This window comes from Danio aesculapii, chromosome 11 (genome assembly GCF_903798145.1).
Source record: "Danio aesculapii chromosome 11, fDanAes4.1, whole genome shotgun sequence".
In the NCBI taxonomy this organism is placed as follows: domain Eukaryota; kingdom Metazoa; phylum Chordata; class Actinopteri; order Cypriniformes; family Danionidae; genus Danio; species Danio aesculapii.
The window spans coordinates 28,155,958-28,182,767 of record NC_079445.1 but is presented as its reverse complement, the minus strand read 5'-3'; the positions used below and the strand labels follow the sequence as shown (position 1 = coordinate 28,182,767).

Here is a 26,810-nt window from a genome sequence, read left to right as displayed (position 1 = left end):
GCATTGCAACTGATGACAAATGTTACCTCTTTCCAAAAATCTAATAAAATTTGACCTCTTCCCAATCAAAAAATGTTATTAAAATGGAAGTCAATGGGACAAAAACACCCATTAACATAACAAAAGGGTAGTAAATTTGAGTGTATTGTTGCGTTTTTTTTTTTTAAATGTCAAAGTATTTTTCCAAAATATGTGTCAAAATAAGATTTGTCACCAAAAATCATTCCACTTGCTGAAACACAGAGAACATTGTGGCCAAATTAAGATTAAATTAAAATCACCACAGAGTGGATGAAAACATGAACAAGGGATGTAAAATCTAGATAAAGTAGTAAAGTAACTAGTTTACCAAGTAACTAGTAAACTAGTAAAGTAGATGAAAATCTACTTTTGTAAGCTGTTTGGACAGAACAGTGTGTGTGCATAGTGTCCACTGTCATACTGGAGTGATATAAACCCAACAAGTCTCTCTTTTTTTAAATTTCTTGACGTTAAAATCCCAGTGATTCAGAAAGGCTTGAATAAACTCCACCACAAATAAATCAAATAAAGTTACTTATAAGCTGTATTTCAGCTTCATCTGAGTCTATCTCTGTCACTGTGATGTTTATCTGACGTAACGCATGGTGATAAGCAGATGCGCGGGTGGGAACGGTGGGCGGGGAGAAACGGCTCATTTGGATTTAAAGCCACAGGCTACAAAAACAGCTAGAGTATACTCAGATAATCTGATGGGTATTTTGAGCTGAAACTTTACAGACATATTCTGGATGTCCTTTAAATTGACTGTAGATTCACTATAAAGTATTGCATGATGTAATACACATGTGTGCGTGCATTTCCAGAGTTGACCCGCTCTGCCGGAAACACTCTGAACCGTTATTCAGCACTACAGTCAACCACGTCTCAATCCAGTCCAGCTCCAGCGCAAATCTCTGAATCTGAGTCCAGACGCTCGCTGGGAAGGTAAACATCATCTGAGCACACACTTAAGCTACACATGCAAATTCAGAATTAACAGAAAATTGTGTTCTTTTTTCCTCACTTGTGCGTCAGTCGAGGCAGTATGGGTCGCGAGCGCAGTGAAAAGCCGGTGAGTTTGGGGCCATCACGATCGGGGCCTTTTAGCAGAGGTAGCAGCGCTAAGGAGCTAACAGATAACATGGTCCCAGAGGAGACACGAAGAGAAGGACAAGACTCACACCACACATCTCGCAAAGCCAGCATCTCAGAGGAGAAATGTGAGACGGAGAACAGCAGAGCCGCAGAGTCAGGTGAGGAGGAACACTTTATCAGAGAGTGGTTTTACCTGCTATTCATCTGTATTTTCAGAGGAAACTAATCATAAATGTTCTTCCAGGACGCGTTAAATTTCCATCTGGTGTTTAGATACATCGGGAATACCTTACAATAATGTTCCATTAGTTAAAGCAGAGGTGCCAAAGCTGGCCCATTGTAACCTTAGGTTTAGCCCTCCATCCCATTTGAAAAGAGAGGGAGAATCATAGGGAGCTGGTTGAGGCGAATGACTTTGACAGAGATCGTCATTTTGAATTTAATGTAACCTTTTGTTTTTTTGTTTAATTACAGAGCTACAAAAAAAGCCGTCTAAAATTAAATGTTTTGTTTAAATGTTGTAAATGAATCAGATTTTTAAAATGTAAACACTGTCTGATAGAGATACAGCTCAACTAGTGTATTCAGCTTTAAACTCCATTGTGTTTTAAATGGGATTGATTATATTTTTACTTTAATAATTTCATTATAAAACATTAAACATGATACTGCGTCATTAATTAATATGTTTTAAAGCAACATTGCTAGTCATTTTAAAGTATTATCAATAAATTCGGAAACTACTCATGGCAAATTGAATGTAATACAGTTTGGTTGATTTAACTTTGACCCACAGCCCTCAATCAAACTTTGTTTTGGCCCTTTATAAGAAAAAGTTTGGGCACCCCTAAGTTAAAGGGACAGTTCACCTAAAAAAATGACAATTCTGTCATCAATTACTCACCCTTTTACTTGTTTTAAACCTTTAAGTCTTTTTTTAGACGCAAAAGAATTCTTTTGAAAAATGTATTTGACTTTCCTACTATGGAAGTCAATGGTTGCAGGTTTTCAGCTTTCTTCAAAATATCTTCTTTTTTGTTTAATGGAGAAAAGGAACTCATAAAGGTTTGGAACCAGTTGAAGGAGAGTAAATGTTGAGCAAATGTTTATTTTTTGGTGAACTATATCTTTAATGTTAGTTATTGTGTTTATTTAGAAAATTAAACAACACATTTAAAACTGCATTTATTCATCTTTGTTTAATGTTAGTTTATGAAATTTAAAAAAAACAAAACTGTCTGACATGAGTATTGTGTAACAGAAAATCATGTTAGATGGATTGCAAGCAAATGTAAAGCACGTGAATGGAGGCTACAGTTTTGTAATTGCTGAGTTTTAGTTCAATTGTGAAGTGACGTGTGGCCAAATTTTTGGGTCTATTGCTGTTCTGACTGCCTCTGAAATTGGTCAAATATGGACAAGTAAAAAAATGATAACTTGATAAAATCATTAGCGTCCTCCACTGGTGATCAGATTAATGAAAACATGTCTTAAAGGGATAGTTCACCCAAAGGTAAGAATTCATTTACTCATTCTCTGCTAACGTGTTCCAAACGTGTCTATGTTTCTTTCTTCTGCTGAGGACATAACAAAAGAAAATATACTGAAGAATGTTGAAAAAAAAACAGCCATTAACTTCCATAGTATGTTCCCTATATTCATAAAGCTTTAGACCACTTGAGTTTGAGTAAATGGTGAGGAAACTTTTGGGTAAATGTTCCCTTTAATGTAAATAATGCTGATTTTCCAAGTGTGCATTAACGTTTCTAAATATATATTGTAAATACTGAGCTTCTGCTTTATTGCAGTGAAATCAGAGACGCTGCTGGTCAGCGGTGTTTCAGAGAAGCCTGTCCTGTCTGAGGAGGAGATCGAGCGGAAGTCCAAAGCTATCATTGATGAATTTCTGCACATTAATGACTACAAGGTACAATGGCCCGTATAAGCAAAGCCGCCCAACATTGACAATTAAAAACAAATGATTGTGTGTACTTTTGTTCAGATGTTTCCATTTAAAATCAGTACGTTTTATATTGCAAGGATGCATTAAATTGATCAAAAAAGACATAAAATACATATGAAAATTCATAAAAAAAATTTTTTTAAATGTTTAATGAACTTATTATTCATCAACTAATCCTAGAGGAAAAACAAATTCCACAAAAATGTAAAGTTGAGCAGTTGTTTTAATACTAATAATAATAATAGATGTTTCTTGAGCACAAAAGAATCATATTAGATTGATTTCTGAAGAATCGTGTGATACCGTTTAAAGTGATAGATAACATTTAAGTGAAAAAAAAAGAATGATTATTAAATTTATTCATTCATTAAATTAAAAAGAGATGTGCCATGAAAGTCTTGTTTTTACTGTAGTTTTGATTAAATAAATCTAACCTTAATGGCAAGCATGAGATACTTTAAAAAAATAATAAATAATAATAATAATTTCTATAAATACATTTATATAGTTTTTTTCTGGACACTCAAAGCGCTTTACACATTGGGGGGAATTGCCTCATCCACCACCCATGTGCAGCATCCACCTTAATGTAATGGCAGTCATATTGCGGCAGACCGCACACCACACACCAGCTGATTGGTGGAGAGGAGACCGAGTGATGAAGCCAATTATGATATGGGGATGGTTAGGAGGACATTATGGGCTGAGGCAAGTGGGCAAATTTGGCCAGGATGCCGGGATTAAACCCCTACTCTTTTTCAAAGGACATCCTGGGATTTTTAACAACCACAGAAAGTCAGGACCTCGGTTTAACGTCTCATCTGAAAGACGACGCTCACTGAGCAGTATAGAGTACCCATCAATTTACTGGGGCCACACAGACCACAGGTTGAGCACCCCCTACTGGTCTCACTAACACTATTTCTTGCAGCAACCTAGCTTTTATAAAATCTTACCAACCCCAAACTTTTGACATGAATAGCATATTTTCCATTGTTTAACTTTTATAGTTGGAACCAAAATTAAAAATGTTTGTGTTCTCATTCCTAGGATTTTTTTATTATCATATTTGCTTCAGTGTGTAAAGGAACTTGTATTATCTCCTGTATGATTGAATGTCTACTGTGCTGTGCTGTACTGTAAGCAGTGGTAATGTGCTTTTCATCCTTGCAGGAGGCAGTGCAGTGTGTGCTGGAGATAGAGCAGCCCTCGCTGCTGTGTGTGTTTGTGCGCATGGGTCTGGAGAGCACACTGGAGCGCAGTCAGAAAGCCAGAGAGCACATAGGACTGCTCTACTATCAGCTCATACAGAAGGGCATCTTACCCCATTCTCAACTCTACAAAGGGTGAGTGCACATTTTATGGACCTTTTTTTTAAACACTGTTATGACATGTTTAACGGTCATCATAATTTTAAATCCTTAAGAGTTTTAATATTTCGATTTTTTTTAAACTTATGTATATATGTATTCACGTATGCATTATAACAACTTTTCATCAAATTACTAAAACGAATAATTACATTTGAAATGCAGAGTGTATGGGGGCAATTTGATGTTATTCTCTCTTTTGACTGCCGTCATCAGCCTCACACAATCTTTTTCCTTTTTCTGACAGTCTTGATAACACCATCGTGGACTTTTTCTGTTATTTTTTCAGCAAATAGGATTGTAAAAAATGATTTGTTGTACTCTCCCAATCACTGCGCTCTAAGTTTACCCAACTATGATGACTTCCGCATAGGAGGTATAGTTCAGTTAAAAAAGAACATTTACTCACCATCTACTAACCTTCAAGCTGTTTCACGCCTTTTTTTTCTGTTGGACTCAAAAGAAGATATTTTGAAGAATATTGCAAATCGGTAACCATTGAAATCCATAGAAGAATATAAAAGTTAATGAATTCATTTTCTTTTCGGCTTAGTCCCTTTATTAATCTGGGGTCGCCACAGCGGAATGAACCGCCAACTTATCCAGCATATGTTTTACGCAGCGGATGCCCTTCCAGCTGCAAACCATCACTGGGAAACATTCGCACACACTCATTCACACACATACATTAATTTAGCCTCCTCATTTCACCTATACCACATATCTTTGGACTTGTGGGGGAAACCGGAGCTCCCGGAGGAAACCCACGGGATAACATGCAAACTCCACACAGAAATGCCAACTGACCCAGCCGAGGCTCGAACCAGCGACCTTCTTGCTGTGAGGTGATCGTGCATTCACTGCACCACCATGACCCGCGAAAATAAAAATAGTACAGACAATGGCTATCTTCTCTTGTGTTTAACAAAAGAAAGGATCAGCTAGTGGAGGATGGTAAGTAATTTATGGCATTTCAGATGACATATATGGGTGGCACGGTGGTGCAGTGGGTAGCCTCACTGTCACTTCACAGCAAGAAGGTCACTGGGTCAGTTGGCATTTTTGTTTGGAGTTTGCATGTTCTCATGTGTAGCCGTGGGTTTCCTCCGGGTGCTCTGGTTTCCCCCAGAAGTCCAAAGACATGTGCTATAGGTGAATTGGGTAAGCTAAATTGTCCGTAGTGTATGTGTATTTCCTGGTCCTCCAGGTTGAGGGTTGAGTGTTGGGCTAATGACCTAACTCATAAAAATGAGATGTTACGTAACACCAACATGGTCCTGATGAATATCTAATTTGATATAAAACGGCCCTGAAAGTATGTATGATGACATATAAAATATGTTTTTGTTAATGACGTGATGTAAATGATATTTTGGGTACACTGTCCCTTTAAAAGTTTCGTGAAGAGCTGCGAAATATGCATTTTTTATTCGATGTTTGAATTAATATCAAGCGAACCACGAAGAAAGGGTGGGACATACAGTAGTGTAGCTCCTCCCCTTTTTAAAAACAGCAGCCAAAAGCATGTTGTTTTATCACCGCTCTGCCAGTGAGAGAGCTCAAGTGCATCAAATGAAAAGCAAACTAGAAGCATCTTGAAGGGGCGGGGCATGTCAGATACTAGAGGGCATTTGATTGGTCATGATTTGATGAGAAACTAAAGTATGTGGTGACATGAATAAAACGGTTGATCCATTCAGGCAGAAGTGACAAACTACAATTAAAACATGTTTATATCAGTTTTATATCTCCTTAATGTGAATTTTGTCACTGTTTTTGGAGCACACTAGCTTTTGGAGCACACTAGCTTACAGATGTCCTTGAAGACTTACATGCTGATACTAACATCTAACATCTGTTAAGTTGTGATGTATGTAGTACTGTTTCCAGGTCCAAGTCTCTACTCATTTGACTTGACAAAGTAGCCATTTATAAACACTTTTTAGTACATACTTACTGTTGAAGTCAAAATTATTAACCCTCCTGTGATTTTGTTTTCTTTTTCAAGTGTGCCAAAAGAGGGAAAAAATCACTACAAACTCTGGACTTACTACAATCCAGACAAATGTTTTAGCTATTTATAAATCATATTGCAGGATTACAGCAAACTTTGAGCATATATTAGTGCTGGTTGTTTGTATTTGCCCGATCGTTTGCCCCCAAATACTGTGATTCGTCAGACTTAGCAAGCAGATAGTTTGCATGCTGTGTTTGTCCGTATTTTCAAACTATGGTGTTAACATGTGTTTTGTCTCTGTCTCATCGGTCTACAGGTTTTCAGAGATGTTGGAGCAGGCTGATGACATGGCCATAGACATTCCCTTCATTTGGCTTTATCTGGCTGAGCTGCTCAGTCCTCTGTTGAGAGAGGGAGGAATCAACATGAGAGAGCTGTTTAGGTATCGATAACATCAAATATTAAACTTATGAGGTCTGTGATTGGTGCTTTTGAGTAATCTGTGATGGAACAGAAAGGACATTTCACTCCTAGAACCCGATTACCTTGGATTTAATAGACGGAGGAAAGTTTTTTGAGGTGGAATCTCCTTTCAGAGGACAATTTATGAAATGCATGTGTACTGTTAAAGCTCCAGTACAAGGACATGGGATGTTTTATCTCATTTTTATGTCCTGTTCTGCCCCAATAACATTCTGAATAAGTAGTTTTACAATTTATTGATGAAATTCATCTAAAGACAGTGTGGACTACATCCGAAGCAGATAAAGTTTTTTATGTTAAGTCTACAAGATTGCAGATTGTGATTTGAGACTTGATATTCCCAAAAAGCTGGACTGCAAAATTTTATATAAAATAAATAAAAACACAGCTCATCTCTTCCAGTGTGCCTTTGTGTTGGGTTGTGTGACTCCTGGGGCTTTGACAGTTTGGCAAGTGCACAGTAGTTGCAGTCATTCCAGGTCCTTGTAGGCTACAGCTGTCAGGGTGATTCAGTTTAGCATCTAATGGAGATTTGTTTTGTCTCTGCAGTGAGTTAAGTAAACCGCTACTCCCTGTGGGAAGAGCTGCCATCTTATTTTCTGAAATACTGCACCTACTATGCAAACAAATGGTAAGCTCAACTTTTGGTGTTTCAGAGCATTGCATTGTTTATCTCATTGTCATCTGTGGTTTAGGGGCTCCTGCATGATTCAGATAGAAATGATTATTGTGTTTGTTTTTTCATACACAACACCTCTGCATCAGCACACACTGTGCTGTAAAGCAGTTGTGTATTCACATGTGTCTACTTGTGCTAAAGAGCCATAGGAAAGTTGGAGACTTGTGGAGAGAGTCTGGGCTGAACTGGGGCGACTTTCTGCCCGAGGGGGAACTTCTTCCTGACTTCATCTCACAACATGTGAGAGCACAGCCCTCCTAGATACATATATGAAGTGTGGTTGATTTTAGAGGACCACTTAATTTCTTTCTTTTTTTTCCTGCAGAAGTTAGAGTTCACGGTGTCGGACGTCTCTCCTGTCTCTCCGGCCTCAGCTAAACCCAGCCTCAGTCCTGAGGAGCTCTTCAAACAGCTGGAGCAGCTTCTGCTAGAGGACATGTCCAGCGACGAACAGATCTTTGACTGGATTGAGGTGAGAATGAACCTAAAAAACTGTTCTTATATGGATGAAGCTGATCACCAAAACCTGAAGTTAAAATATATGTAATGCTTTCAGGAGAGCGACCATCTTTGAAACGCCTCTCAGGCAGAATGCTCAGGCATTGAAAGTTTCTCCAAAACTGCCAGGCTTACAAATAAACTTCAGATTTGGAATCACCAATAAAATGAAACATCAACTGTCTCTTACGTTTCATTTCTAAACGTTCCAATCAAACTAAATTTGCATTTTCAGGTTGCCCAAGCTAAGGCACATGCGCAGTCGAAAGAAACGAGATCACAACACCAATCTCCTTTATGGCCGTTTATGTTTACGCATTAGACAACACAATCCCCTGAATAATGCCTTGTCCAATCTTACTGGTCTTCTGAAGTAATTCCCAACGTGGTCTTGATGGCATATCTATTCCTGAAATAACAGCAGCCTCTTTGTTTACAAGTTTGTGGGCATTCGAGTTGTTGCTGTCATGTGATGTGCGTTTGATGGGACGGACTGTACCTTGCATTTGTTTCATATAGATTACAAAACCAGAGAACATTTGTTTTCAAGTGTAGTTGATTAGTTTAAAGCCTTGTACACACTACAGGATTTTAAGCCTGATTTGAGCCCGATTTGGAAGTTGACGAACTCGCCGACAGATCGGGCTGCGATAAGGGAAAAATCTGGGGGTGCTCGGCGCAAGGACACAAGAGTAGGCTATATTAACAGTGGAACTAAAATTCTGTAACTATTAGAATTACCATACTAGTCATTCTGATCGTTCTCATATAAGACGTCATATTGTCACATCATATTTACATTCAAAGCTTGTATTGAGATATTAAAATTAAGCTTTGAATGTGTCATCATATTTTATGACACCATTACCCTAAAAATATTATCTTTTTGGTAATACAGCCTATAAATATGTAGTTAAGAGACTAGAACACCCACAAAGGTCTGGGCCTCATTTTCACTTTCAAACAGGAGCTATTTCACGGCACAGAATATGCTGTTTTGAAAGATATATCTGAAGTAAATTTCTGTTTTTGCTATCAGAAAGTTATGTTTATGTTAGCAGGAAGTTGCTAGGCAAAAAAAAAGGCATGCATATTTAAAGTCACGGCGAAAAGTAGCAGACATGCATGCAGTCATTTTGACCAATATGGTAAATAAAGGTAGAAATGCTCAGTTCTTTTCTGTTTGCTAATTTAAAAAAATAACAGTGTTAGAAAGAAATGCACAGATATTTAGGAAACGTCAGGGTATTATAGATATGTCTGTTTTATTTCAAAGAGTTATTAAATTAGAAAAATTAAAAACTCTCTGACTGCCTTGGTAGTTCCAATGTTTAAGCCTCATCTATCCACGTGAACCTTGCAGATGAGCGATTGGTCCACTGATGCATCAGCTGACTGACGATGTTTTTAAATGCTCCTCTTTTTTTGATGTTCTGATTGCGATTTCTACGTTTTTTTATTATTTATTTTATTTGATTATATTTTATATTTATACGCTCTTAAAGTGACAGTGTGCAATATTCCTGCCGCCGACTGTTTTTATTATTAATCAAACAACAAAAGAACAAAACCACTCGCTGCTCTTGACTGAAGGACTTTTGTAGCTATAATTAAAAGGTTTTTTTTTCTTACAGTGAAGATGCTTAAAGCACAGTTTGCTTCATATTTTTATTCTATTATATTTATTTCCCTTTCCTTACAGGGAGGAAAATAACTGTATATATACAGTTGAAGTCAAAATTATTAGCCCCCCTATATATTTTTCCCCCAATTTCTGTTTAACGGAAAGATTTATTTCAACCCATTTCTAAACATAAAAGATTTAATAACTCATTTCTATTAACTGATTTCTTTTATCTTTGTCATGACCACAGTACATAAGATAGTTTTAAGACACTAGTATTCAGCTTAAAGTGCAATTTAAAGGCTTAATTAGGGTAAATAGACAAGTCATTGTATAACAGTAGTTTCTTCTTCAGACAATCAATAAAATATATAGCTTAAGGGAGCTAATAATATTGAAATAGGTTTCAAAATATTTAAACCTGCTTTTATTCTAGCCAAAATAAAACAAACAAGACTTACTCCAGAAGAAAAATTATTATAAGAAATATTGCAAAAAATTCCTTGCTCTATTAAACATCATTTGGGAAATATTTATTAAAAAACAATTCACAGGAGGGTGAATAATTTTGACTTGAATGTTTGACGTTTTCCAAAAATGTTTGACTCCAAAATAGCATACAAATTAATTTTCCTCCTAACATTATCAGCGCGTGCTCGATCCACATGATTGGTTCAGGCCAGGGCATGACTAGCCAAGCTCCTCCATCCAGTTAATGTCATGTAATTTGCAACAAACGTGAAAGGTAATGTGACGCTCTCCACATGTTGTGAAACCTTAGAGCCAATACAGACTGCAAAATGGGAAAATGCGCACTCCTGGTTGAAGAAAGAGGAGTTTAAACTGGCTAAAGCCTGTCGCTGAAAAACAAACATGTAATTCATTCTTTCTAGCTTTGTTTCTTCAGAGCTTCTCTGAGTTCTGGAGTTGTGCTCCATTGATTTATTTAACTACAACTGTTTATTAACAACTGTTATTAAGTTAAAGGTTTAATTCTGATTAGAACTTGAAGTGGCGATGAGGTCCTAAAATATTCTGAGACGGTCTTTAAAAAGTCTTTAAAAGGTATTGAAATTATCTTTAGGATTCCTGAATATAAATGTGAAAATCAAATTATTTAGTCAAACACTTATTTCTTTTGTTGAAAGAACTTTTAATAAAATTAACCAATTATTTGTGTGCAGTGTGCCGACTGCTCTTTGGGCGTCCTTTTTATTATTTTACCCCAAAATGAACTTGACCTTGAGTATACTGCGGCCTTAGGCTTTCTTGAATGCATGCAGTATGTTAGTTTGACACCCAGTGGTTGAACTAGGTATTGCATTCCTGGATCAAAACAATTGCAGGTTGCCAGATTGAGGACCAACAGGAGCAAGTGTTTTATATAAAAGCAACGGCACACAATAGAAGGAATATTCTCCATATTAAAAGGAGTTTTTTTCTAACCAACACCTTGATTTGATATATTAGAAATGGCTTCTATTTCTTACAGCTGACCAACAGATAACCGACAATGATCACCTTAGGTACACCTCATGTGTTTTATTCAGTGTTAAATGCTAACAATGTGAGTTTGAATGCCATCTCACATCACATTTATTGCCATACTACTGAAAGCAGCAGCAGATAGTTTACCTCAGTTCACTTCAGATCTTGAAAATAAAAATAAAAAGGTTGAAATTGAACTTTAGAACTGTGAAATAATGCAAACCAACACATATCAGTGATTTAGCGTGTACATTTCATAATGTTGAAGAGGTTTACTATGTATTAATTAGATTATAAACCTTACCATTTCGCGATTGAGTGCATATTATGAGCTTCCGAATGGCTGTATTTAAATTTCTGTTGTGTTTTTATGTGTAATTGCTTATCACTGCAAATCTCGTCACATGGCGTTTTGTTAGGACACAGGGAATGAGGCTTTCTGAATGAATTAATGAAATACGCGGTTTTCCACCAAGGCAACCGGGGGGAGCTGAAATATAAATGGCTAAACTGGCATTGGGCTGGTTAAAAGAACCAAAACAAAGACAGGCATTCTGGCAAATAACAGACTTTTTCAAAGCAGAATAGCTGACAAGAATGTTCACTTAGCATGTTTCTTATACATATCATCAATTTTTATGCTTTAGAAGAGTCAAAAACGTACATGCAGCACCTTTAGTTTCAATAATATGTATTTATTTTACTTTTTCCACAAATTGTATTTGGGTAGGTATTTATAAAACCACTGAACCACTTTTGTATTTGCTCTAAGAGGCTCAAATCTCTATGATTCTTCGCACTTCGTATCAGAACAGGTAGGAGAACATTTGCTTTTTACATTTTTTTTTAACCTTCAGACCATCTTTAGTGTTGTTAGTGACAAAGTTGAAATCCCACCTGGTCAGCATGCGTCAACAGCACATCCATTAAGGAATGAAGCCAGTAGGTGGAAAGTAGCTGTTCTTTTGAGGCTGTTTGAATGCATTCGACTAAATGAGAGTCTGCACTTTAACAGCAATCTGAACAAATGTGTTTTTGACTACCTCTGGAAGTGCTTAAATGGACAAAATCAAAACGTTTTATCAAATTGGGATAAATGCATCTTAAAGGTGCATTTAGCAATATTTAAAAAACACTATTGACCACAATGTGTGTCTAAAACACACTTGCAGCCAATCTGCAATGAGGGGCAAGTCTACAAACCTTCCGCTTGTTAAATCGTGACGTATGGAAAACTGTGTCCGTGTCCAAGCGTTACTCATTTGAATTGAGAATATTTATTTATTCATTATAACCACCACACAATAAAGTGAATTTTATGTAAAATCATGGTGATGGTGTACACTACAGTCTCTGGACTTGCTGCATCACTGACACCAGTATTTTGACAATTTATATAAAATGTATCACATTCTGTTCATCATCTTTATATATTGCGATCATGATTTTCAAATGTATTACATCGCTTTGTAAACGTTTATTTTTACCATTTGTTGAGTCTCCTCATACAGTTTGATAGAGTGCTTAAACCCTGAAGCCGCTTCGCGTGACGTCACACTTTATAAGTGGATAATGAAGATATTAAAAAATGGGTGTGGTCATGTTGAGGGCATGTTTGTTTTGGTGCTTTTAAATATCAGCATTGTTTTGCAAAAATTTGCTTAGTGTAAACCGGTGAAACGATTGTTGCTGAGAGTGTTATTTCACTATGTTGATGTACTTTCAACTGAAACTTAATATTGAGTTGGGGGCAGGGCTTTCTTTTTGGGAATCATTTCCTCATAGCAAACTAACGGTAAGAGGGGCGTAGTTAAGAATATTGCTTAACCCATAAAACTTAGAGGAGCATCAGTCCAAACACTGAAGCAAATGGTCAAACATTAATTGAAGATTACCAAAACAAACATTTTTTCAGTGGATTACCTTGCATGGATTAATTGTTCAACTAAATAACAGCAATGTGCACTAGCAAAATAAACGTAGCAATTTTGAGTTCACACGAACTTTAATATCAAGTGCAAACAGGGTCTCAGCATGCCCCCACTGCGCCTATAATGATATGACTTGAAGTATATTGGTTTCTTTAAAACTTTCTTTTCCTTTCAGGCTAATTTGGACGAATCTCAGATGAGTTCTTCACCATTTTTAAGAGCTTTAATGACGGCTATATGTAAAGCAGCAGTTAAAGGTGAGCAAGCTACTCACTTTTAAGCCTTTTATTAAACAAAACCCATCTCATCTTCCTCACACCAGTCGCTTTCATCTCTTTTTATTCTCTTTTCTCCAGATGAAAGCACGTCCTGTCGAGTGGACACTGCTATCATCCAGAAACGCCTGCCTATATTACATAAGTACTTCGACTCGGACACAGAGCGGCAGCTGCAAGCACTTTATGCTCTTCAGTCTTTGATTGTCGCCCTGGATCAACCACCCAGTACGTAGCCAATGAAAATAAAGACAGGTGAGAAGAGGATTTGTTTGGATGGTCATTTTTTTATCTGTTTTTATCCCCAGACCTACTCCGGATGTTTTTCGATTGTCTCTACGATGAGGACGTCATTTCAGAGGATGCTTTCTATCAATGGGAGACAAGTAAAGACCCGGCGGAGCAGCAGGGAAAAGGCGTAGCGCTGAAGTCTGTAAATGCTTTCTTCACCTGGTTACGTGAAGCCGAGGAAGAATCTGAGGATAATTGACATAAACTAGTGGCTGACGCTCAGAGGCCTCGTACTGAAACACATAATAAATAAATACCATTCAGACTCTGTAAGTCTAGCCACATGGGAACTTTGAAACGCTGGCCTATTTGAGCTGGAACTCTCTACAACACGGAGGGAACACTAAATAACTTGTATTATATATATAGAAAATATTTTTGTTTTAAAGTTCGACTTTTTTCTTTTCTTTCTTTTGTTACTTTTAAAAGAAGAGACTTAAATAGGTTCTCAGCTCTTTAATTTATTATTTTTTTAAGAGACTGCAAATACGGAGTTCTATTTAACATTTGCAGGCAAAAAGAACATTGATAGAAATAACAGAATAAACAGTGTATCATAACAGTAATATTAATTTTGTTTTAATGTGTCAGCAGCCTCCCTGGACTCATGTGATTCACCTTAAAACAGGGTAAATTTTCCCCCTTTTCCCCAGTTCAACAAAAAAAAAAAAAAACTGCATAAAGGGATGGAGACTGTTAATGTTGTCGATGTTTCAGGCTGTTCAGAGAAAACATCCGCCCCTGGTTCTTCTGCTTTGACTTTTTGCTCAATGAATTTTCCCAAATAACACGACAAACACAATAAAGAGTTAATATGCATCCTGAACGGAATGAAAATAATCCAGACATCAACTTCAAATACCTGTATGCATTGAAGGTGAAGTGCAAGTCAGAACATTGTCAGGATTGCTTGGTGTTCTTGTAATGAAGACCTGCAGAGGACGTGTAAAACTTGTAAATACATTAAAGAGACAAAAAATGAGATTTAAAAATGAACACGGCGCTTGTGCTGTTTGTTTTGGGAGGGATATTTACAGGAATGTTGTTGTTGCAGTCTCTGTGTTTTGGATTTCCAACTTGAACAAATGATTTGCTGTTTGTACCCCATTGGTGTTCAAATGGTAATGATTCATTCATTCATTTTCCTCCGGCTTAGTCCCTTTATTCATGAGGGGTTGCCAGAGTGGAATGAACCGCCAACATATCCAGCATATGTTTTACACAGCAGATTCCCTTCCAGCTGGAACCCAGTACTGGGAAACACCCATACACTCTCACATTCACACACATACACTACGACCAATTTAGTTCATTCAATTCACCTGTACTGCATGTCTTTGGACTGTGGAGGAAACCCACACGAACACTGGGAGAACATGCAAACTCCACACGGAATCGTCAACTGACCCAGCTGGGACTCGAATCAGTGACCTTCTTTTTTGTGAGGTGACCGTGCTAAAACCTGAGCCATCATGTCACCCCAAAATGGTAATGATAATAATTTTAAATATATTATGATTATAAAAATGATGAGGAAAAAACAACATTCAATTTGTTTTACTTTTAAGCTATTAGTATTTGGCTAAACATTTCCTAAATCATTTATGTATAAGTAAGTACAATATAAATAGTGTACAAATTTTATGTGCAAATAAAACTAGCAAATCCTCTAAGTTTTGGTTAAGAACAAGACTTTGCATTTTTTAAATGTATGTTTAAGGAAATAAAATAGTATAAAAAATGAATAAAAAAAACATTAATTTTTACCTCAATATTTGGGCAAACAGGATATATGTGGATATGTAAGTACAATATGAAAGGTTTCTGGGTTCTGTGTATCTATCTTGAACAGATGATTTGCTGTTAATTCCTCATTTTTGATCAAGGACAGATCAAACAGTAAAAAGTCAATGAAAATTAACATTAAATCAGAAAAAGACTAGTTTTTTGACAAACAGTTCACTTTTTCTTTTGTATTTGGGAAACAAGAACAATATGAAAAGGATGTCAAGAAATCCTGAAAATATGTTGATTTTTACACAAGTTCTGTCTCGCCATAAAATGATACAAAATGCTGTCACTAATGTCTGTCCATTAATTCAGAGTATAACAACTAAATAATTAATAAGCACGTCTGCAAATCAGGTACATTCAAATGTACGTTTTATTCGCATTATGGTTTTATTTCAGTATAATATCGGTTACAAAGAAAGTATTTCTTAAAATTCAATAAAACCCGTTAGTCGAACTTTTATTTTGACATATCCAGAGACTTTTAATTTATCGGGTTCATGTGTACGTCTTGACGTCAGACGCACAGAACGTGTGCGCGCATCCCCTGAAGTGGTAAGTCGCTGATTTTGTGCAACTTTAAATGAATGAAACTCATATTGTATAATATTTATTGCTCACTTTAAACTTTAATTCTTACTTAAATAACAAGACAACAAAACAGACAAGAGGTACGTTTAAAATGTCGCATGTATAACACGCAGTTTTATAGCTATGAAGCTCTAACGTACACAACAATGGCTGTTTTGAATCCATGTAACGCCACGTTAAGTTTCCTATTTGAACAGCGTTTTAAAACCGCGGCCGAGCGTGTTGTCTTGTTAGGCAGCTCGGTATGACTTTAAACCCAAAACTACCTGCTATAACAAGGCGTTTATCCTGTAACTTGCAGGCAGCAAACAGCCAAGATGTTCCGACCCAAACCCACACTGAAGGACAGACAGCATCTGTACAAGCTGATCATCAGTCAACTGCTGTATGATGGATACACCAACATCGCCAACAGCCTCATCAGTGAAGTCAAGCCGCAGAATGTGGTTTCTCCATCAGAGCAGCTCATGCAGCTCGCCAAGATAGGTGAGACTCCAGCACATCAAAAGGGAAACACCTCACACGTTTAGTCGATGGGGCTAAAGTTGGTGTTATATTCCCACACTTAGACTTTCTCCTTAATTCTATAATTTCAGACGAGTATTGTTTGCAAATTCTTTTTTATATATGCTTTATTTTTATTTCTCTTTTTTTAAGGAAGAAAAATGAATTAAATACAAATAATAAATAAAAAAATAGAGTAACATATCAGAACTTAAATGAACAGTTGACTGGTCACATATTTCCCTGCAGGTCACATTAACAAATACATACCTGGGGTCACCAACCTTTTTGAAGCTGAGAGCTACTTCTTGGGTACCGATTAATGTGGAGGGCTACCAGTTTGAAACGCATTTCTCAAATAACAAATTTGCTCAATTTACTTTTAATTATATGTTATTATTAATAATTAATGATATTCATACATATGAAGACACTGATCGTGTTAATGATTTCTCACAATAGTTGTCAACAATAATTTGTAGGTAAGAAACCGAAATATCAATATGCATAATTTTATTGCTATAAATCTCTACAAGTATTAAAAATACATTTTCAAATGATCACTTCTACAATATTTTCACTAGCCACTAACAATTTTAACAAGTCATGCACTGCGATTTACCTTGTTTGTACAGATTATCAATTGTGTAACATAAATCAAAGTTCAGATTTTACTGAAATGATCACCAAATCTACAGCAGTTTTTTTACATAGCCGACACTCTTCTAACCATTGTAGTTGCACTGAGTTGGACATCAGAAAGAGTGGAGATTACATCCAATGTAGTCTTTTAGCACAGTTTTGCTTTCCTGTCTGAAAATCCCTTGTTTTTCTAATAAAAATGTGTAGCTCTAAATGGCTTTTATTTAGAAAATGGCTTTTAATACTTAATTGTGTCTGCATTATATTTGTGTATACTTTTATATTATTTCTCTTGTTGTTTTATTGCTCTTGTTTTATTGTACGGTGTCCTTGAGTTGCCAGAAAGACACCTTTAAATAAAATGTATTATTATTATAATTATTAAATGAGACTGGTTACCTTTTTTTGACGGGGTTTTCACCGGTCTTGTGAAAAAAGACTGCAGTTTTCACAAACCTTCCGGACTTTTTCCCCACTTGTAGTGTGCTGCCCGGTGGGTAGTTAGCATGGTAACATTAGCTTGCGTGACATATTCTAAAAAAAATTTAGAAATATAACTGATTGTCAATTTTACATTAACACAGATGCAAGTGTGATTTAAAAAGAAAAGCCACAACAAATATTAGATGCGGCTTACTGGTAAGTGGCGCTATGGTGGCTATTTTTAGAACAGGCCCGTGGGCAACTCATGTGATCCTTGCGGGCTACCTGGTGGAAAAAAAAAACGTATGAACATTTATATGTATTTACGTATGTATTTTAACATCTTTGCATCAAATTACAAACAACAAATAACCGCTTACGCGAGGTGTTCCTAATGCAGCGTCTATGGGACAGGACAGTAAATATGAGGTTGTTCTCTCTTCCGGCTGCCGTTATCAGTATCACTTCTTTTTTTTTTTCCTTTTTGTGTCTAGATCACACTATCATGGATTTTTCTTTTTTTATTTCAGCAAGTAGTATTGTGTAAAAAATATTTGTTCTCTCCCATTCACTCCCATTTACTCTAAACGGGGCCTAAGTTTACCCTACTTGACGACGTCTGCTACTGAGAAACCTGTAAATGTGAAAAGGGTCCATTGTGAAGTGATGATAATGTAGGACCATTTAAAAAGTGTTTGACCTTAGACGGCAAACTGATTTGGTAAAAGCCGGAGCCAATTACAGAAGTGATACGTTTATCCGTTAAATTGAAGTGGTTGCACGTTGACAGGCTCAGAATGTTTCAGATCCTATTTACAGCTGTATTTAGTGCTGTCCACATATTTTGATCCAATCGAGAAAAATAGTCTCAAAAATACCTTGTGTAAACTGTGTTTTCTTGACAGAATTTCACAGCTTTATGAATGTGACTTTATAAAATAAACATGCGTCATGGATGTGACTAATAAGTCTGTACGTTTACAGTATACAACATACTTTGTAGAAATTCTGTGAATTAAACTTCACAACCCAAAAGAAACGATGCTAATCAAAAGGATAAGAGTTGGCTCACTATAGAACAAACATGATTGATATTTTTTGACATTTTTGCATTTATGAAGGAAAAGCTTCATTATGGATGTGACTGATGTGAAATTGCCACGTGTGTGACTTTGGTAAATCAAATATAATTGTTTGAAAACAATGACAGAGACATTTTTGTGTATTTTTACAGTACTGTAATATACAAGCCTACACGAAAACATGGATAGGGTTCTGCTATGTTGGTAAAAAGCTTAATTTTTATCATAGTAATGTTTGACATTTGCATGGAATTTCTTATAAACACTTTCACATTTACTTATTTAGGCTGCATTTACACAGCATGGTTCAAGTGACTCAATTCCATTTTTTTTCTCCCATGTGGCACAGATCGAATATGGCCCATGTATGTGTAAGCAGCAAAAAAATCACATGGATTGCGATTTACTCAAATCAGATTCAGGCCTTGTTCATATGTGGAAATATATTCGATATAAATCAGATCCGTGCCCTCGTGTCTGTAGCGAATGACAACTCTGATGCTTTCATTTCAGAACAGACTTCAGCAGTGTCCCAAACCTTAAATCGCTTACATGAAGACTGAAAAAAAGTTAAAGTCTGCCACGTAACCAATATAAACTAATATAAAACAGTTGGATAAATCATGCCATGAACATTACGATTAAGATGCCTACTGGTTTAAAAAAGCCTAGATTAAAACAAGATGCCAAAATGAGAACTTTTCTGTCATAAACTACAGTAAAACAGCCTGTCAAAAAGAATGTTAAAAAATTAAACCCTGCAAACACAATAAATACAGGAATGAAAAAAAGAGGTTTTTTTTCCCCTTCTTTTTTCCTTCTTCTCATGTCATTTCGTCTTTGCCATTGCTGTGTTAATACAGACAATCAGATACAAGTCACTTTTAAAAGATGATATGAGCTGTTCATCAAAAAAAAATCGAATACAGTTACAAAATCAGAATTGGCCATCAAGATCTGCAGTGTAAATGCAGCCTCAGTAGTCTTTTATAAAGAAGTTGCAAATTTATAGCATTTCTAATACTACTATGACAGACCAAAAACAAAATCTTAAATGATTAAAAGACGGCTAAAATGTACTTTCTTGTGATTTGTCAGGAATGGAGAATGATGACAGCGCTGTGCAGTACGCCATTGGCCGCTCAGACACTGTGGCCCCTGGTGTGGGCATAGATCTGGAGTTTGATGCCGATGTGCAGACCATGTCCCCTGAAGCATCAGAGTACGAGACCTGCTATGTGACGTCCCATAAGGGTCCGTGTCGTGTGGCCACATACAGCCGTGATGGGCAACTCATCGCCACAGGCTCCGCCGACGCCTCCATCAAGATACTGGACACCGAGCGCATGCTGGCCAAGAGCGCCATGCCTCTGGAAGTGAGTGCTTTGATTTTGTCAGTGATTTCAATCTAGTTAATTACTAATGAGCTGATTTTGTTTCTAGATGCATATTTTAGATGTCACTGAGCAATTACATATTCAGCTGCCTTCACTTGAGTTTAATATCTTCACCCTAATTCTTTCTTAATTAATGGGATAGTTCACCCAAAAGGTTGTCATCCTTTGCTCACCCTCCTCTTGTTCCAAACCAGTTTGAGTTTCTTTTGTTGAACACACCAGAAGATATTTTGAGGAATACTGAAAACTGGTAGCCACTGACCTCCATAGTATTTCTTTTTTCTACTATGCATGTCAGAACATACTAGTTTCATATACACTTCAAAATATCTCATGTTGGACAGAATAAAGTCAAACAGGTTTGGAACAACTTGGGGGTGAATAAAATGGTGCGTTTTCTGGTAAACTATGACTTGTATAATCTATTATGTGAGGATGTACTACACAATTTGGAAGGTGAAGATTAGTTGCTACTTAAGTTTGATTATGGCTGTAATGATATGTAGTTTATTACATTTGGACAGCCTAATCATGTCTTTCTGTTTCTGTGGTAGGTTATGATGAACGAAACGGCCCAGCAGAACATGGAGAACCACCCTGTGATCAGAACTTTGTATGATCACGTGGACGAGGTCACGTGTCTCGCTTTTCACCCGACAGAGCAGATCCTGGCCTCTGGATCTCGAGATTACACTCTGAAACTCTTCGATTATTCAAAACCTTCTGCAAAAAGAGCCTTTAAGCACGTACAGGTGTGATTAAATCCAATGAAATCAATCCTCCGGGAAAGATTCTTGAATAAACTTGATGTAAAATCACCCTCTAGGTTATTTGTGAATTTCAGCAGCATTTATTCTACAAAGTTGCATGGATTTCTATGTAATGATTCTTCTCTTTGTTTCATACAGGAAGCAGAAATGCTGCGGTCCATATCCTTCCACCCGTCTGGGGATTTCTTACTGGTTGGTACGCAGCATCCAACACTTCGCCTTTATGATGTTAACACTTTCCAGTGTTTCGTGTCCTGCAACCCCCTGGATCAGCACACAGACACCATTTGCGGAGTCTGTTACAATCCCAGTGCCAACAGCTACGTGACCTGCAGCAAAGACGGCAGCATCAAACTGTGGGACGGCGTGTCTAACCGCTGCGTGACCACCTTTGATAAAGCTCATGAGGGTGCAGAGGTCTGTTCGGCCGTCTTCTCCAAGAACTCCAAGTACATTCTGTCCACCGGGAAAGATTCTGTTGCCAAACTCTGGGAAATTTCCACAGGCCGTACGTTGGTCAAGTACACGGGTAAGAGTTCTAGATTATACTAAGCAAGGAAGAGTTGATTCTACTTGAAGAGTAAGATTTTATGTTTAAACCTATTAATTTGATTTTTAAAATCATTTTAGTGTAGTGGTGAAATAAATAATTTTTTATCTCAGATGTGGATGCAATTAAAGACTCATCTACTTCTAAATATATGCAATTTCAGAATGGTCATTGTATTGAGTTTATCTGCCAGGCTGCACTCAAAAAATGTGTAGTCCAGTTCATAATCAATTGACTATTACAAACATAAAGCACAACCAGTAGTATTCTGATACTTTCCCCTACACAACCAGTGTAGTCAGATTCCTTTGCCTCATTCACATTAGCAACGACTTTGTAGCTGCCTGTCGCTCTGGGTGGCAACCCTCTGCAAACTCTGGTTTGTGTAGGTCTACAGAACGGAAAATACAGCTGGCCATTGCAGGAGCTTTTTGCATAAAGTTGAAGGTTTCTCAACTTCATTGCACCATTTGACATGCCCACTTGGTCACCAACACTCACTGTTGCTCATGCAAACAGAGGTTGCCAAAAGTCGCTCATTCTCCGTTGAAATGAATGGTCACTTGTCGCTTTGCTGCTGCGAGTCGCTCGTAGTGTGAATGGGGCTTTAGGTAGAAGATGGTTTTTACTATGAAAGGGTTTGTATGGGCGGTGGAAATTCTTGAAAATGCTTGACATTTAATCTAGTGTTTTCAGGATTTAAAAAGTGTTTAGATTTGGAATAAGGTGCTTGAAACTGCTTGAAAAAGTAAATGTGCTGTTTTCATAATCTTACTAAATGGGTAAAAATTAACTCTACGTGTGTGTATATGTGTATATATATATATATATATATATATATATATATATATGAACATGCCTAAAATTAAAATAATACAAATTTAGGATGACACATTTAAGATGTGAATTATGCCATTTAAGAGAGTAAATGAGAGTTTAATGTTGTGCTTGGGGCAAAGGTAATAAAAACAATTCTTAGAATACTCTACTGTAGAATACTATAATAAATAGCATTTAAAAAGCATCTTGTAAAGTGCTGGAAAAGTTTGAAAATGCACACTTAAAGTGATTGAATCTGACTCTGGAAAAGGTGAAAGATGCCTGATAAAAATGTATATTGTGACCAGTGTAGCTTGACTCAGTTGTTTTAAAGTATCTTCTTTTACTGGATAGATAGGTAGATTGACTGATTGAGAGACAGCGAGACTGATTGATTGAGAAAGACAGACAGATAGATGGACAGATAGAGATTGATTGATTAAGAGATTGACGGATTAAATGATTTGACAGACAGACAGATAGATGGATAGGTAGGTAGAAAGATAGAAAGGTTTATTTTTTTAATTTATTGATTGAGAGAAAGATTGATAGATAGTGCATGTGTGCGGAAAGTATTCATAGCTCTTTACTTTTTTCCAAATTTTTCATGTTACAGCCTTATTCCAAAATGGATTAAATTCATTTATTTCCTCATAATTCTACACACAATACCCCATAATGTCAATGTGAAAAGATTTTTTATTAATTGTTGCAAATTTATTAAAAATAAAAACCCTGAAAAATCACATGAACATCAGTATTCACAGCCTTTGTCGTGAAGCTCTAAATTGAGCTCAGGTAGATTCTGTTTCCACTGATCATTCTTGAGATGTTTCAGCAGCTTAATTGGAGTTCACCTGTGGTAATTTCAGGTGATCGGACATGATTTGAAGAGGCATACACCTGTCTATATAAGGTCCCAGGGTTGATAGTGCATGTCAAAGGAATTGTCAGTAGACCTCCGAGACAGGATTGTCTCGAGGCACAAGGCTGGAGAAGCTTACAAAAACTTCCGATGAGCATAGTGGCCTCCATCATTCATAAGTGGAAGATGTTTGGAACCACCAGGACTCTTCCTAGAGCTGGCCGCCATCTGAGCTGAGTAATCGGGGGAGAAGGGCCTTAGTCAGGGAGATGATCAATAACTCGATGCTCACTGTCTGAGCTCCAGAGTTCTTCTGTGGAGAGAGGAGAACCTTACAGAAGGACAAACATCTGTGCAGCAATCCACCAATCAGGCCTGTATGGTAGAGTGGCCTGACGGAAACCACTCCCTGCCTGGAATTTGCCAAAAGGCATCTGAATGAAACAAAATTCTCTGGTCTGATGAGACTAAAATTGAACACTTTGGAGTGAATGCCAGGCGTTACGTTTGGAGAAAACCAGGCACCGCTCATCATCAGGTTAATACCATCCCTACAGTGAAGCATGGTGGTGGCAGCATCATGCTGTGGGGATGTTTTTCAGCAGCAGGAACTGGAAGATTAGTCAGGATAGAGGGAAAGATGAATGCAGCAATGTACAGAGACATCCTGAATGAAAACCTGCTTCAGAGTGCTCTTGACCTCAGACTGGGACAACGATTCATCTTCCAGCAGAACAATGAGCCAAAGCACACAGCCAAAATATCAATGGAGTGGCTTCACAACAACTCTGTAAATGTCCTTGAGTGGCCCAGCCAGAGCCCAGATCCAAATCCTATTAAACAATTCTGGAGAGATCTGAAAATGGCTGTACACGATCACTTCCTATTCAACCTGATAGATCTTGCAAAGAGGAATGGGCAAAAAATGCCTAGCTTGTGGTATCATATTCAAAATGAGGCTGTAATTGCTGCCAAAGGTGCATCAACAAATTATTGAGCAAAGGCTGTGAATACTTATGTTCATGTGATTATTTTTTTTTTTTTTTTTTTTTTTTTTTTTTTTTTTTCAGGTTTTTTATTTTTAATAAATTTGCAACAATTTAAAAAAAATCTTTTTTCTCATTGTCATTATGAGGTATTGCGTGTAGAATTTTGAGGAAATAAATTAATTTAATCCATTTTGGCTGTAACATAAAAAAATGTGGGAAAACAAACTATATGCACTATAGATCGATAGTCTGTCTGTCTCAACTAGTCGCATACGGATATATTGAAAAGTCTCAATTTATCTTTGTATTTGCACGTTGTTCTTTTGTTGCTCTGCTTACTGCTGTTGTCCTCATTAATACGTTGCTTTGGATTAAAGTGTCTGCATTATGTAAATGTAGTAATAATAAATGATTACGCTGAATATTTATTTTCAGCATTAACTAGGAGAGAATTTTAATCTTGAATCTGAATCCAATCTAACCCAACGAAGTTAGAGTTGCTTGCATATAATATTTTTAAAATGTACATGAGTGTTGAATCAACTTTGCCACGCATGTTGGAAATTCCAATCTGTCATTAGTGTTTCAGCAGCTCACCCTCATTGTGTTTCCTGTCTCACAGGTGCGGGTCTCAGTGGGCGGCAAACACACCGCACTCAGGGTGTTTTCAATCACACCGAGGACTATGTGCTACTGCCGGACGAGCGGACCATCAGCCTGTGCTGCTGGGATTCACGCACAGCTGAGAGGAAAAACCTGCTGTCACTGGGCCATAACAACATCGTGCGGTGTATCGTACACTCACCCACAAACCCCGGCTTCATGACCTGCAGCGATGACTTCAGAGCACGATTCTGGTATCGCCGCACCACCACTGACTAACAGACATTTGTGTGTTTGAGACCCCAAGAATCTGAGGTTTACTTTTAACAGCCGGTCCTAAACACAGAAATGTCCACACTGTGTATGACATCACCAAAGCTGCGACACACACAATATTTTTAAAAGCGTCAAAGAGCTCGATGTCTCTTCTGACTGCGGTATCTGTGCATTACTGTCAGGTAGTGCTGTTTTTTTACTAAATTTAACCCTTTTTTAAAACTTCGTTTCATGGATTTGAGATCATTTAGGATTATTGGAATCATCATCCATGAAGATGCGTTGATTTATTCATTTACAGCTAGTGGAAAAACACATTTTGTGTTATTTGTATATCTGATAAGTAGACCGGGATCATTCTATCATGGCTCATGCCTAGAATGTCGTTTTGATTTGGATATGTGTACCGTGCTCTTTGTTTTTATTAAAAAAACTCTAAGAAATTGTTTGTTTGTTTGTTTTACAGTTGTGACAGTTGTGTTTATGAATGGCAATAACCATTATATTTGTAGATTGCGATGAACACAAGAAGATATTCAGGAGATTGCGATTGCATAATTTGGTTTAACATCCGTATGAAATCAAATTAGGGCTGCACGATATTGGAAAAAACTGACATTGCAATATGAACGACTGCGATTATGAACATTTCACAACATGACCATTTGAAAGAATTCACCGTTTTACATGGATTGGGATCATTTTTTTGTACTAGTGTAGTGCATCAGCATTAAATGTACAAAATTATACAAAAAATGTATGTATGTGTGTGTATATATGTGTATATATATATATATATATATATATATATATATATATATATATATATATATATATATATATATATATATATATATATATATATATATACAAAATAAAATCAAAGCACAGATGAAAACAACAGAGCAAAGAGAAAACTGAAACAAACAGCGCTTTATGGTTTTAGCTGGAGTCAGAATTCAATAATCAAGTGTAAATTAACACTCTATAGCTGTGGTAAAACACCTATGCCTCGCCAGCCACATGTGGCTCTTTGACAAAAAAATATGTGGCTCTTCCTTCAATACTATTTTACAGTTTAAAAATTATAAGTGTCACTGGAAATCTATTTCCTCTTGAAAATACAATTTCAATTCCATTTTATTGCATTTTTCTTGTTTAACAGCAAAATGAATAAGAACTCCGTTTACAATAAAAGGCCGTTTCAACCAGTGCATGTGGGGGGCACTGTGGCTAAACTTAAATTGCTACACGAATTAAGGGCAAACAACTTATGTTTCTATAGTAATGACGCACAAATTTAAACAACATTCATGAGTGGTGATGGCGAAAAGAAAAATTTCTTTAAATCTTTATTCATTCAACATATGATGCTTCATATTTGTTTATTTTTTGAGTTGTGCCTGGATATAAATAAAGGTTTTGTTTAAACCTGTATTTATAATAGTAATATATACCCCTATGGCTCTTTAAAAAATGTGTTTGCCCAAAAAATCAGAAAAGGCTCTTTGCTGAAAAAAGGTTCCCGATCCCTGTATATTGTGTACATTGTATACTTTATCATTTCTTGTGCCCAAAGGGTTTAAATTCTCATTAAATTGCTTGAGATCCTGTGATGTGACTATTGCAGATTCACACATTGCAATATCAATGCTGAAACGATCTATTGTGCAGCCCTAAATCAAATCTTTTTTTAAATGTTAGTATTAATTTGTTAGTTTTAACAACGACAAAATTAGCCTTAAGAAGATATAAACCTCTAAATCTTGCAGTTTGCCTCTTGTGCCTAAATGGATTGACCGATTTCTTTGTCACCTCATACTTCAGTTTCTC

The 26,810-nt window shown here is 36.7% G+C and overlaps 2 protein-coding genes across 4 annotated transcripts in view; both read left to right on the top strand.

Moving 5' to 3' along the window:
• The window catches only part of eif4g3a (eukaryotic translation initiation factor 4 gamma, 3a), a 95,271-nt gene extending 80,600 nt beyond the window's left edge, over window positions 1-14,671 (top strand). For all 3 annotated transcript variants that reach the window (XM_056467731.1, XM_056467730.1, XM_056467729.1), the window contains exons 24-34: window positions 846-966; window positions 1,057-1,274; window positions 2,925-3,043; window positions 4,253-4,425; window positions 6,723-6,848; window positions 7,439-7,520; window positions 7,710-7,808; window positions 7,894-8,040; window positions 13,285-13,366; window positions 13,466-13,612; window positions 13,693-14,671. In XM_056467731.1, coding sequence (XP_056323706.1) covers window positions 846-966; window positions 1,057-1,274; window positions 2,925-3,043; window positions 4,253-4,425; window positions 6,723-6,848; window positions 7,439-7,520; window positions 7,710-7,808; window positions 7,894-8,040; window positions 13,285-13,366; window positions 13,466-13,612; window positions 13,693-13,874 — 1,496 coding nt within the window. In that variant the 3' untranslated portion in view covers window positions 13,875-14,671. The remainder of the gene's footprint in view (window positions 1-845; window positions 967-1,056; window positions 1,275-2,924; window positions 3,044-4,252; window positions 4,426-6,722; window positions 6,849-7,438; window positions 7,521-7,709; window positions 7,809-7,893; window positions 8,041-13,284; window positions 13,367-13,465; window positions 13,613-13,692) is intronic.
• Window positions 14,672-15,974: 1,303 nt separating this feature from the next.
• On the top strand, window positions 15,975-25,420 carry cstf1 (cleavage stimulation factor, 3' pre-RNA, subunit 1). The gene is made up of 6 exons (XM_056468035.1): window positions 15,975-16,021; window positions 16,359-16,543; window positions 19,807-20,084; window positions 20,660-20,857; window positions 21,014-21,404; window positions 24,721-25,420. Exons 2-6 carry the CDS (start codon window positions 16,375-16,377, stop codon window positions 24,978-24,980), a joined length of 1,296 nt encoding a protein of 431 aa, XP_056324010.1. The 5' UTR covers window positions 15,975-16,021; window positions 16,359-16,374; the 3' UTR covers window positions 24,981-25,420.
• Window positions 25,421-26,810: the final 1,390 nt, after the last annotated feature.

Excerpts from the sequence above, each read along its gene's own strand:
- cstf1 (XM_056468035.1), top strand. The coding sequence starts at position 16,375 with ATGTTCCGACCCAAACCCACACTGAAGGACAGACAGCATCTGTACAAG. Across the intron at positions 20,858-21,013 it reads GAGCCTTTAAGCACGTACAG|GAAGCAGAAATGCTGCGGTC; the intron begins GTGTGATTAAAT and ends TGTTTCATACAG. Across the intron at positions 21,405-24,720 it reads TACGTTGGTCAAGTACACGG|GTGCGGGTCTCAGTGGGCGG; the intron begins GTAAGAGTTCTA and ends CCTGTCTCACAG.